At 40.2% G+C, this 13,663-nt stretch overlaps 3 protein-coding genes across 4 annotated transcripts in view; all 3 read right to left on the reverse strand.

Annotated features, from left to right (window-relative positions):
* Positions 1–3,532: 3,532 nt before the first annotated feature.
* On the reverse strand, positions 3,533–5,083 carry LOC311487300 (E3 ubiquitin-protein ligase RNF182-like). Of its 2 annotated transcripts, XM_084543522.1 has the most exons (3): positions 4,892–4,945; positions 4,426–4,787; positions 3,533–4,278 (listed from the first exon to the last, which is right to left on the reverse strand). In XM_084543522.1, exons 2-3 carry the CDS (start codon positions 4,746–4,748, stop codon positions 4,188–4,190), a joined length of 414 nt encoding a protein of 137 aa, XP_084399648.1. In that variant the 5' UTR covers positions 4,749–4,787; positions 4,892–4,945; the 3' UTR covers positions 3,533–4,187. The 2 variants fall into 2 exon arrangements, with proteins under 2 accessions (XP_084399648.1, XP_084399647.1); XM_084543521.1 differs by having other exon boundaries at positions 4,426–5,083.
* Positions 5,084–5,421: 338 nt separating this feature from the next.
* ube2j2 (ubiquitin-conjugating enzyme E2, J2) lies at positions 5,422–12,558 on the reverse strand. Its single transcript, XM_084543516.1, has 7 exons — positions 12,373–12,558; positions 10,876–11,006; positions 8,932–8,972; positions 8,642–8,744; positions 8,413–8,551; positions 8,247–8,327; positions 5,422–7,393 (listed from the first exon to the last, which is right to left on the reverse strand). The coding sequence occupies exons 2-7, from the start codon at positions 11,004–11,006 to the stop codon at positions 7,103–7,105; spliced, it is 786 nt and encodes a 261-aa protein (XP_084399642.1). The 5' UTR covers positions 12,373–12,558; the 3' UTR covers positions 5,422–7,102.
* Positions 12,559–13,065: 507 nt separating this feature from the next.
* Positions 13,066–13,663, reverse strand: part of LOC311487307 (arf-GAP with coiled-coil, ANK repeat and PH domain-containing protein 3-like) — a 49,185-nt gene continuing 48,587 nt past the window's right edge. Inside the window, exon 26 of the mRNA XM_084543528.1 lies at positions 13,066–13,540. Within this exon, the coding sequence (XP_084399654.1) occupies positions 13,472–13,540 (69 nt within the window). The 3' untranslated portion in view covers positions 13,066–13,471. The remainder of the gene's footprint in view (positions 13,541–13,663) is intronic.

Here is a 13,663-nt window from a genome sequence, read left to right on the forward strand (position 1 = left end):
CCTCCCCATTCTCTCCTTTTAAAATTAAAATAAAAAAAAAAAAACGGTTTTATATGGACTGAAAAAAAAAAATTCTATATACATATATATGTGAATCCTGATTGTGTAGGACCTGCTCTTATTAAAATGGATTTATGGCCAGTTTTGTTTTAAATTTGTCCCATTTTGTCCTGTTGACACTTTTTGGAAAAGCTCGCTAGGAGGCTGTAACAAACGACCCACTGTTCTGCACGAGGCCAGATGCATATCGGAGTATGCAAAGAGTTCTCATCGTCAAATGTCGTGTCTGCGCCACCATTCAATGAGAGGTGCTCCTTCGTTTCCAGGCCAGAACGGACTCGTGCCTGTTCCTGTCGCTGTCTTTAGTTGAAAGGAGGTTCATCTTTGGATGGTTTCTGTGGGTCATAAAAGCATTTTTTTATTTTTTAAACCCTTCCTTGTGTTTGCATCAGTTTTGTGTTGTATTGTCTGAATATTTAACTGTATTTCATCTTAACATAGCATAGTAAGAGGCTATTCGGTAGAACTAATTCAGGGAAAAAGGTTTCAGCTCAAATAATCCACTGTCACTGTTTTCCAATAAAATAACCACAAACACACGGTGGCTCGCTTTTTTTCTTTGTATATATTTCCGCTTCCGAGACACACAAAGCAATAGAGAAATTATTCCTCTTAGTTTTTACAGCAGCGGACAAGAGCACTGACGGTAAACACACCTTTGCAGAGCGATAAGCTTTTCAGTGGCATATAAAATCACTGACACCGTTTGGTTAGAACAAAACATTCCAAAACATTTATGATGGTTCATGGGTCAGAGGTTTTATTACCGTTTGAATCAAATAAGTTTTTTTTTTTTTTTTAATGGAGTATAAAAGAGGAACGTCATCTCAATCACTTTCATTTAAAAACAATAGTAGGATCCAATACGGCCAAGTGACGCTTGGTTAGAAACAAAAATGTCAGCAAGTTAAACGTGGAGTTCAACCTTTCCAGCCTTACCAGTAAACTCAGAGTTGGACAATATCTTACAGATTCCTGTGCAGTGTAAAGGCCAGATTTCAATTATATCCAACACAATCTTTTCTTTTCAAAAGGTGTCTTTAGATAAAATCAGGGCTGATTGGGCTGAAGAACTTGGGATGGAGATATCTGACGCAGCCTGGGACTGTGCTCAGAGTAGAGTTAATGGAACATCCTCCTGTGCCCGCCTCAACCTGATACAGTTTAAAGTCTTTCATTGAATTTATTACACCAAATTAAAGCTGTCCAAGATTTATCCAGACATTGATGACCGCTGTGACCGCTGTAATTCTACTCCAGCAGATATGGCTCATATGTTTTGGACTTGTCCAAAGTTAAGAGACTTTTGGTCATCTGTTTGCAAAACTTTAAATGAAGCTTTTGACACTGATGTGAAGCCAAATGCAGAAATGGCCATTTTTGGTGTACTAGTGAGTGAGGTCTTAATGACTACTAATAAGAAAAACGCGTTTGCCTTTGCCTCCCTATTGGCTCGTAGAAGGATAGCGCTCTAGTGGAAATCTCATCAACCACCGAACGCGTCAGTCTGGCTTAAGGACCTGATGCTATTCCTGAAATTAGAAAAATTAAGTATTTCTCTAGAGGATCAACTAATACATTCCACAAAATATGGGATCCATTGTTGTCATACTTTGAGAGGCTTCACACTCTCCCCCCAGATAATATAAGGCCCAGATAATGTAAGACTTTGCCCAGTGTGCACAATTGTGTTGTCTGATACCTGTTATGACCTCTACACAGAGTGGGAATTGCTCCCTCACTTTAACCTCTTCCTCCTTTATTTATTTATTTTATTTTATTTTATTTTATTTTATTTTTTTATTTTATTTTTATTTTATTTTTTTATGGCAGTATATGGGTGGTGTGGGTGGGAAGACACTGTACCTGAATGTATGGTTCTGTTTTGTCTTATCTTTCTTGAATAAAAACATGGTTAAAAAAAAAAAAAAAAAAATGTCAGCAAGTTAAAATGTTTTTCTTTTAGTTTGAAACCCACTACGTTTACTCCCAGTCTTGGTCCTATAGTCCAAGTACTGGGACACACGGTGAAGCATCTTATAATACAACAGTGTCTCAGTAAAAAAAAAAAGTAAATAAATAAATCAACATTTTTTTAATGTTTGATTTTGCAGTGATCAGTTAGCTACATTTTTTTTTTATTTTTAACAAAAAAAATTATATTTAAATATTAAAGAAATATTAAATATTATTAAAGAGACTAAATGGGGAATTCAGAATAGTTCAGAATAATTAATATTATTAATATAATAACAATTATATGTTATATTTAAGGAGCTTGCAAATAACAGTCAGAAAAATAAATAATGGCTTTAAATAAATTTGAATATTAAATAATGGGAAATAATGAGACTACACACAAACAAATAATAATAATAAAAAAAAAGAAACCGCGGGTGAAGAAAACAATACAAGTTTTATTCACTTTACTGAATCTTGAATGTTCATAGTTGAAAAAAAAATAATACCTGTGTTTAGTAAGTTGTTTCTTGATCAAGGAAACTACTAAGACGTTATTTTGAATGTTTTAAAACCGGATTGTTAAGGTTTCATTTGTATACACTTACACAGATTCATGTGTAACAGCAGGGCTTTCTGCTCCATTAGCGGGGCTGGTCTCCACCTTCTTAAAAAAACAATAAAAAGCAGAACAGAAGTCTGCATTTGATCTATTTAAACTATCTTTATGTCTAAATAAATCTACCATCCTGCACAGGTCTCCAGTCTATCTCAGGGCTAACACAGAGAGACAGACAACCATTCACACTCACATTCACACCTGCGGCCAATTTAGAATCACCAATAAACCTAACCAGCATGTCTTTGGACGGTGGGAGGAAGCTGGAGTACCTGGAGAGAACCCACGCAGACACAGGGAGAACATGCAAACTCCACACAGAAAGGAACCAGTGGCATTTTGCCACAGGTTCTCCCTATTCAGTGTGACCCCTGTGCAGAGGCTGGTAGGTTTACAGTGTCTACCAGTTTAGACCTTAGCACCTGACTGTAAAATAATCCAAAATGTTCTGGCCAAGAAATTTGAATTTCATCAGTGTAACAGACATTATAACATAATTTACTGTTTTGAAAATATTACTGAATACTATCTAACTTCACATTTGAGCGTCTGCAGGTTTCTAACACCTTCCTAACTAGACTTCAACATACTCCAGTTAACACCAGGAATACATCAGAATGAAACGACGGTATTAGACGTGGAAAGACTTCTTTTTAAATGAAATGCCTGCCTGGCCCTCTGATATTCACCGCTACAGCCAGCTTAAAGCAGATTCAACCTTTAAAGTCTAGTTAGACCTGCAACCATAACATCAACAAGTAGTCACATGCACATGTGAGCTCACGATAAATATCTTTTAAACTCATTTTGCGCTTCTTGTTTCATATGTGCACAGCATTGATCCCAAACAGTTTTACTCAAACACTCACTGGACACCGTGTGTGGAGATACTTCAGTAAAACTTTATTAAAATGCCGTCCATATTTCCGTTTATGCTTAATTCAAAGATGATACATTATTAGGATCTTAAATATTAAGAAACACGCGCACACGTCTGCGCCGTACACTGTGGTGCAGACACTCGGCAGGTGTAGCCTACAGGTGGATGAACTCCGAGGAGCTAAATCCTTCATGTCAGTGACACGCAGTCAATAAAACAACAATAAAAACAAAAACACATATGTCTAAATAATTTGAGAATAATTTACAATAGATTAGTAAATAGTAAAAACAATTCACCACTGAATGAGCCCTTTGACATTAATGCTTCAACATCGCGGCACATTTACAGATTTGCTCTGATTTGCTCATTCGTTTCATTGACAAATAAAACACACGGAGATCGGAGCTCCACAAAAACATTCAAAGATCCGAACTCACACACTTCCAGTCAGGGGAGTCGTTTTTTTTTTTTTTTTCACACGAAAAGAACTCCCACAAACTTCTGCTCAGTCCTTCGCTCCAAACGGGGCGCAAACACTGAGCGGGACACCGTCTTCTTTGTCCCCAACGGGGTAGTGCAAAAGTCACAGAGAGTTGTCCGATGTTTATCAGGCGCGTCAGCTTAAACGTGAAGACAAAGTTGGTGCAGCTTGTGCAGGTAAGTCTCTCAGCAGCCCTCCACGTCTTGTCTTCTCGACAGCACACAGCTTAGGAGTTTTGGGAGAACGCACGAGAAACCAGGTCGCCTTGGCACCGGCCTGCAGAGAGGAAGCACAAGGGATATTTTATTTAATTATTAGGGTGATATTTATTTTTTTTTATTTTTATTTTTTGAATAGAATAACAATTAACGTAATTAATAATGAATTAAAAACAATATATGTGTAGCTCTGGCGGATACTCACATCTGCGAGCTGCTGTGTAGAGTTAGTTTTTCTTTTTTCCACTCCTCCGCCAGATCATCCTTCCTCGTCCTGTCCTCTGCGATTTGGTCCCAGATCTCCGTGTTGACCCACAGGGATCCGGGCAAGGTCAGGCTGGCATGGGTGCAGGTGATCCAGCGGCACAGGGGGCAGGAGACGGTGCAGATGACGCCGTCCAGCCGGGACATCTTCTCCAGGCAAGGGGCGCAGAAGGTGTGGTTGCAGTGGAGGACCCGGGGGATGCGGTCGCTGCGGGAGTACTCGTTGCAGCAGATGACGCACTCGAGGTCTTCACCTGACAGCATGGCGATCTCAGTAGCGTAGAGAGGAGCGAGCACCGAGGACTGCTACAGACGAGGGAGATAGTTCAGTCACCTCAAACACTCACTAAAAGATGAATGAAAAGTGAAGCTAGTAAATCATCTTAAAGCAGCTGATGAATACTTACTTATTTGCAGAGCTGAGACTCTTTAAGCGCAAAGTCGCTGCTGGACGGTCAAGGTTTACTGTGACTGTTTGCGCGGCAGAGGCGCTGTTAAAAGCACCACCCCCCTCCTCCATCCGCCTCCGGTTGCAGTCACACGTGTCTTTCCAAGGAAGAATTCCTTCAGGTAAACAAGCTTCTGTAGAATTCCTCTTTCGTGTGTAGAGAAATGCACTCCATCTTCACAACGACCTTTTAGATCTTCCAGCTTCATTAGGAAGAAATAAACTACCTCTATTCCTAAATCTGTCTCTATTTCTTGTACATTTGTTCATATGCTAATTTTGTACATTTTTGTACTTATACTATTTTATCTTATTTAAGTAGATTTTTACTTGTATTTTTTCCTTTTACTAGTGGTTCTCAGTAGTGTTTTTTATGTGCAACTGTGACCGAGCAATTTCCCTTGTGGATGAATAAAGCCCGTCTAAGTCTAGGTCCAAATCTAAACTTGCCAAAAGGTGACAGATGTTATAAAGTATGCGGACAACAGGAAGGTTTTATTAAATGCCCTGCTATGCAGAGGAATTTATTTAGCATTTACTATGAAAACATACAATGTCACACAAGATTAACTGAAGCATGGAAACTTGGGCATTTGCTTTATAATCGCACAAACGCACTCCCATCATCAGCATCATTTATTTATTTTTTCCATTTTTGAAGATGGTGCAGAGAAACGAAGAGCAATAGACAGGAAAATCTGCTGCTTTCAGGCCATTGTTAAAACATTAGATACACAGTGGAACCATCTTTACTAAATGCAATGCACGACAGAAAATTATCAGCAATTATGTGAGCCGGGGTCATTGTCGGTCTGTGTGCGTGTTCAACTACACTGCCCCACTTAGCAAACACACTTGACGATTCCTTGGAACCGCGACAGACAAAGCCGGCTGTTTCTATAAATAAAGAGAACAAAAACACAAAGAAAAAAAATATATATCAAAAAGAAAAATGTAATGTACAGAAACTAAACGTTGGTTCTCTTTATGTGTGTCCTTTATGGTGACCTGCATGGACTGGTGCCATACTGGTCAGCGAAGCCAATTTAAAAAGGAACTGGTCTCTTTGTGTCTGTGCAGACACTGCTTGGCTCATGGGTTGACGGGGAAGAACATCTGGACCCAAACGGTTCATACACTGAGCTTATATCGACATTTGAAGAGAAATGTAGATCTCATTACAGCTGTTAAGGGGAATACCTGCGATACAACATGAGCTGCAGAAAACGGATGCGTGCCTGGAGACACACAAGTACTGACATGTGGTTGTGTAATAATTTCCATCATGTTACACATTTGTGTTGGTCACCTGAACAGTTTGGAGGCCTCTTTTAGAAAAAAAACACATAGGTGTCCTGGAAGTCTTGCACGTTTACACTGTTTGTTTGCGTGCTTGGGCGCGTTTTCTGTGGAAAACGATGCAGTCGTTGACCCATATATTCTGACATTAATCCACTGCAGCGTTGGGGAAAAGAGGAAAAACCGGTTCTCGAGGTGAAGCCTATAAAAACAAATGCCCTTAAGCTCTTTCATTGTTACATATGAAAACAAAACTAAACCTGTTGAAATTACTTTGAAGGCTTTTAATGTTCACAGCAATTAATGTTAAAAGCAGACATGGGGCGCTTGAGCAATGCGCCCCCCCCCCCCCCGGAGTAATCTACGACTGGATGAATCACCGATGTATGCAACTGTGTGGAGGGGGATAAAAAGAATTTTGCTAGACAGATGATCACCTTATTTGATTAATTGCGTAAGGATCCCTCCAGCACAGTGGGACAAACTGACCTATTTGCATGTGCACAGTTTTACACTCTTCCACAACCCATGAGCCAAGTTTAATTCTATAAGTGATATAAACCACTGAAGCACAGCGTGGATCACAACCGTTTTAATAAACCCCTCCAACCCCCGGGCCCTGCTGCCACTCATGTCCACTCCACCACCTCCCGCTCCTCCTCTCAGTCTTTTCTGGGTGGGTGGGCTTTGAGTATATGTCTTCCAAAGTCCATGGTGGTTGTGGTGGTGGTGGTGGTGGTGGTGGTGGTGGTCGTGGAGGTGTTTAACCCAGGACTGAACATCCCTCCCCCACGTAGTGTGTTTGTAGAATGTGGAGTCCACTACGTGGCTCATCCGTAGGGGGAGCATTGCCCTACAACACCGGCTCCTCTCACTCCTGGGCTATGCTCCTCAGCACGTATTTGACTGTGTAGGCAAATGCAGCGAAGCCTACAATCACAAACAGATTGGCTAGGGCCCCACCTAGAAGTCCATGGTTGCGATTGGCCTGCTGCAGGCCAGGGGCGGGATTGGCGCCGCCTAATGGCACAGGACCTCCATTGAGGACCGGGAGGCCATAGTGGGCATGTTGAGGGTCACCGTCAGGCACCACGTCGGGTAACGGGAGGGGCTGAGTACGGGCGCTTAACTCCTCCTGGGCCTTCTGCTTCTGCTTCATCTCCTGGTGGAGGGAAGGAACATGATGGGAGAATATTAGGCCAAAGGAGAACAGTGGTAACTGACACAGCTTCACATACTTCCAAGCAGCAAGATCCCCCATGAGGGCCACAAGCCAAAATATGGCATTCAGCATTATCATACTTAGGCTCAGACTACAGGAGTTTAAACATCCTGAAATGTATGTAATCTCAATCTCTCAATCCACACTCAAGACTGGTAGGTGGCAGATGAACAAGGTGGTTTGCCAATCACACCGAGGCTTAACTCGCGTTTATTTCACCTCTACAACATGTGAAAGAAAACACACAGAAACGTCACATACCTTTTATAGATATTTCTCTGATTATATTATGTGACAAATTTAACTGTACAATGAAAATAATCATGAAGAACAATTCTGCGGCTTTGTAATACTTGGCCGGAAGAAAAGACAAAAGCAATTCTAAACCACTGTGGATGAGTAATTATTGGGATATTGAGTCATTAGATGGCACATTTCTGGTTTACTCAACATTAGTATGCCAGCTATTGTTAGCCTAGATAGGATCAATGTAAAGTCCTCACTGGAGTAGGACAGGAATTACCACTTAACCAGGTGAGAACCATCAGATGTGTCCTTTCAGACTTGACTTTTTTCCTTTATTGTGAAATCATCCTAATATCTCAGTGTGTCTGAGACAGTTTGGGAGGTTTAAGAGTGAACCAGTAGACACCAAAACAACCTGGACTGCACATCTCTGCCACTTGTTAGGAGCGGTGCACTCAAGGATAGCTCCTCATGCAACTCCTACAACCTGAGCCCAGTATTAAAGCCACTGAAGAAACCCTCAAGATAGCGATCGACTTCTACGTACGTCAACTACATCAGGAAACAGCTCGCAGAACACTTTGTCTTTGAGGTTGAAGGCCAGGCTTTGGGCTGACAGCTGTCTTTTCTGGAAAGACAATACAAGGTTAATCAAGTGTTTGTGACACTCAGGTCGTTTGTGTGACTTGTGTCACTCTTTTTAGTTTCCTCACCGTGTAGTCGGACGTCTCAATGCTGCCCAGGGTGGGTCCTTTCTCCACCATGAAGCTGAGCAAACCTGTGAGGATCGTGGAGACGGACCACGCAGGGTTCCACGTATCCGGATGGAAGTCTGTGATGGACAAACATAACCTGCGGAAAAAAGACGGAATAAAGTTCGGAAAAAGCAGTAAAAAAATAAAAAGATTCAATCAACTGAGCAATAAGAAACGACTTTCTTACCTTGTGTTACACTTAAATCTCCCATTGGGCGTTATCATATAGATACTTGGTGGTTTAAAAGGGAATTCTCTGGGAAATATGAGTTTTCCATGATAATATCCTCCTAAAAAAACGACATCATATGACATAGATGACGAATTAAAAGTGGCTCCAGCTCAGACAGAAAACATGAATCACACCATGCCCGGTTTGTAAAGACTGCCTAAAAAAACACGAGCAGGTCAAAACACGAGTCCACTAACACGAGTCACATGGAAAGTACATGTTGGTTTACAGTTAGTAGCGTTTACCTTCATACGGAGTTTTCTCAGGACCTCTGACGACATAGTGCCTAGAGAAAACAAAAGGTTTCTGTTAGGGACTCTTCTTTAGACGCTTAAAAATTAAAAAAGAAAAAAGCACCAATATGCCCTCCTTTTTTCAGGTACATTCCTGATTCCTTTCTTTGATTTTAGATCATAATCTGCACTGTAATCTGTAATGTGTCTGAGACGTGCAAAGCAACTGGAGAACATCTACATTTAAAAAGAGACTTAGGAGATAGGAGGCAGAAGACAATTCCACGAAATAATCGCATATCCCAGTCTCATTACAAGACAATTTTTATTCTATACTTCGTGGTGCGACAGTTTTGACTGCGATGTTTGCTGCCAACTTCAGACAAATTACCCCCTCAACTAGATAGATATGGTTAAATAAAACTACATGACCATAAATGTAGCAAATAATTTACTTCCAATTATTCTGTAAACGTACAATCAAGTCAACACACAGAAGTGCACACGTCACAAGGTTTCAGAAGTAACGTTAAAAATAATTAAAAAGTCAATAAACCTAGTGATAAGCGATGCCTGCTATACACAAAGCTCACTGCTTTCATATTCCAATGCATGATCTGTTTTCAAAAAAACCTATTGACCTTGGTTTGCTATCAAATAAAGGCCTCCTTTAACAAATATAGGGCAAATTGCTTTATTGAAGACGTGATTAAATCATTGACTATTAAATGTAATAAAGTAAGAGTCCACGTCAAGTAAACATTTGACCCAATAAGAATAAAAGACAAATACACACAAGTCCCAGGGAAAACTCGGAAGGGAATAATGATGCGACAAAACTGCTTTGTTGTGTGATGAGCGCATACCAGGGGATTAACAGCTTCTCTGGAACAGGAAATCTTCAAATATGGCCGTCATCTAACTTAAATGTACCTTCACCCCCCCCCCCCCCCCCCCCCCCCCCGCCCCCGCTTGTGTCTATCAAGCTGTTTTGACTTTATTGGTTTATAATTTCCGTCTCTGCCCATTATAACGAAATGGATTTGTTGTTGTGCTTACTCACGACAAGAAAAATAAAAATAAGAAATACAACGAGCAGTGATAAAGTTATCATGCATGTGCGACTTCCTAGAAGACAACCCCCTCCACACCGTTGGATTTCCATAAAACACGTGGTTAGTTTTCACCGCTGACGTTGAAACGATCCGTGTGCTGACAGAGCGCTCTTCCCACTTAAACTGGAAAGACAAGTTACTGCTGGAATCTTGTGTAATTGTTCGGCGAGTGCAGTCTCACAGATATGTTGAAACGGGGCGACATCAAATTGGAACCAATAGAGTTATGTAAAAAAGAAAAATGTTTGAGATAATTTGTGTAAGAAACAACTTTTTATTATTATTATTATTTTTTTTTTTTTAATTAGAGCCCACAAACATCCTATATTTATCAAAAACACATTATTAAAAAAATAGAATGTTTAAATGTAGTATTGAATTAAAAACTTATCAACTGTAGGATCATTTAGGAGGATGTTTGTGGTGACGTTAAATTGAATTAAATTAAAAACAAAGGTGTTTCTGTTATTTAGCCTATTCCACTGACTAAAAAGGGATGGTCAATATGTAATCCTACAAAGCACAGCCTCTAAAATGAAAACACAGTTGAATTAACAGCTGTCAGATATTTTAAAGTGAAACTGATTACCACAACCTTCATGAAACCAAGATTTAGAGCAGGACTGTTAAATTAGAATGCACTCGGTTTCACTGCTGTACCTAATAATCTGGCAAGTGAGTGTTCAGTGATAGTTGGACTGTATATATTCATGTTTTATTTAATTTACAATTTTGCTTTGAGTATGTAAATATGTACATGTTATTACTGTGTCTGATTTCAAATTACAGAGCTGAAATACAGCAGGCTATTTCCTTTCCAGCTGCCGGTTGTGGACCTTACCATTCTAGGATGTTGGAGGGGAGAGGTTCTGCACAGATGTAAGGCACAGGGTCTTTCTTTATCCTGAGGTAATCCTGCTTAAGTCGTTGAGTGGCTGTAGTTGGAGCTCTCTTATTCCCGTTGTTGTTCATCTGAAGATTGGGAGGACATGTAAGTTAGAAAAATTTTATTTTGGCTTCAGTTGTTTTAAAATCTGATACTGTGGCACTAGAATCAGGACATATTCCCTCACAACACCAGGTCAGGTACCTGCTTCTGATGAGATTACATTTATCTGACTGAAAATGTGCTTGTTATTATTTCACACGTACTTTCCTCAAAAGCTTCTAAGATACAGTGATGCGTCAGTGGCCATGTTTGCATGATCAAAATCTCTTCAACGTCTTAATTTGCCCACGGCAATAAAATAAGTCTTATCTAATCTTATCCCACTGCGAATGAAAATTCCTTTGGGCTGGTGTACTCCAACTGAGGTGGTCACATGAGGCGTTTTTATTCTGTATGGGTTGAAATTCTGATCATTAATTAAATAATAGCACCCCTGTAAACATAGACACTGTAAGAATTTGCAGCACTGTCACCTGACCGTCAATGGAGGGTGACTGGTAAAAAAAAACAACAACAACGCAAACAAATAAGGAGAACTGGACTGTAATTAGGCACTGTGTTGTGACAGTTGTGTTGTAATGCAACATCCATCCCAGACTTTCTTTCCATTTAAACCTGCTGACAATGAGTTCTAACAGGGGCTAGCTAGAGACAATGGTGAAATTGCACTATAATAACAAATAGTGTCACATTAAAGAATGACTGGTAGCATATACAAACTAACACGTGTAAAGGGAAAAAGCAAACACTTGAAGTCTTAAAACACAAAGCCGTAATCCACTAATAATCCACTATACTTTCGATATATGTGTAACAACCTCTAGTTTATATGGACTTTCAACTGTCTCTCTTGCCATCCGTCAGCCGGCTGAACTCAAAACGAGGAGACTGCACCTCTACCTACTGACCCCCTGTCACGTGCCTAACAGCTGACATGTAATGAGCACTACGTGGACTGACTCTGTGTTGAAATATGTCACTATCACTTCCTAATACAGAACAGGCTACTTAACGCAACTTATTTAGCTGAGGCTAATCCGCTACTAGGCTAATGTTTAATCTGACCAACTGAACAGAGCGATACGTTAGCTAGCTCGATATCTATCAGTTACTCAACAGCTGTCTGTAAACAGACATTACAGACCACATTCAAATCACACGATGTTTAAATCACAGTACAATCGGCTAACGTATGCTAGAGCCGGCTACAATTGCCGTCTGTGGCTACAGTGTTAGCAAACAGCTAATGTTAGCAATCGTAGGCCACTGCTAATTATGTTTCGCTAACTAGGTTTAGCAGCGGCTAGCACGAACATGTCTGTTCCTGACGAGAGCAGTCGCCCACACGCCTCACATTTATTAATTCAAGGCCGTGTAGTATGGACGTACCTCTCCAGAGACCCCAGTGAGAATAGGTATTCGTGGCTGGACACGAAATGAGGCTGTTGTTTCTGTTGTCAAACCCCAAACCGATAAGACGATGACACCACCAACGTAGTGTTAGCTATCGCCAGCAGGAGGAAATATTGCACTTCCGGGTTTCTTCTTCATGGATGTCGTAGCAGTTGAATAAATGCCTTTGGAAGTATTTTACTGTCACCAGCTGATCTGGAATGTTTTACCCACTTTCAATCTTTGATAAAGTTAAATAATAGCTAATAATTGTGGCTACCATATAAAACATTTCTTTTATCATCATAATCCTCGCACTTACATTTGTCAGTTAATCACCAGTTTAGACACTCCAAAGTCGTCCGTGTCTATTGTGAAGACCCTTCATCTCTATGAAGTATGTGCTGTTGACACGTTTAACTAAAGTTCAAAACTAAATATAGACTGCACAAAAACATTCCACGAGGCTTTTTTTATTATCATTATTATTTTTACTTCAGGATATTTATTTTATTTCTGCCACCACCTGCAAAGTTCATAGAAAGATTTTCAACCTTAGATTTGCAGTCGACAAAATAAAATTACAAACATCAAAGGGTTACTTCAGTGATTTTAAGCATCAAGTTCAGTTTACTCGTCACAGAGAGTAAGTCTGTGGAAACATTTGCATGGAAAAAAAAAACTCTTAGCCTGCTGTGTCTGAAATATTTTATTTACAGCATTATTGGCGATTACAAATTTTAGGGGGCATAGCTTTAAGTGAAATACAGGATCCAGTGCTTTGGGAAGAGGAATACTAATTTAGAGGAATCCCTGTTTTTTCCTCTTTTATTCTATTTACTGTATATCAACAGATCTTCTGACATGACAACTGAAATAACACCTATGCAGTGGCACTTTTTGAACTCTACAGTTTTTGTGACACAGCCAACAAGTATTCTGTTGATGCTGACCCCCAGCATCAAAATGTCTTTTCCAACAGCAAGCAGCTGCCTCTCTTTTGTTTCCAAATTGACCGAAGAGTGATCAGACGAAGTGTTTCTCTGCTGTAGTCACTATGGCTTCTTGCAGCGGCTGAACTGAATGCTCCTTCTCCTCAACTTCTCGGGCTGGAGAGACGCGAGGACAGAAAACTCGCGAAAGACATCAACACAGGAGATGTCACCTGCAACAGGGAATACTGAAGTCAAGAGGACTGCAGACTGATCAGTCTGCAAGTTGAACCTTTGCATTACAGGAAAACCAGACAATACCTGCTATCTCCAACAACCCACAGTCCAGTATTCAT

The sequence above is a fragment of the Chelon labrosus genome (assembly GCF_963514085.1).
Source record: "Chelon labrosus genome assembly, chromosome: 4".
NCBI lineage: Eukaryota > Metazoa > Chordata > Actinopteri > Mugiliformes > Mugilidae > Chelon > Chelon labrosus.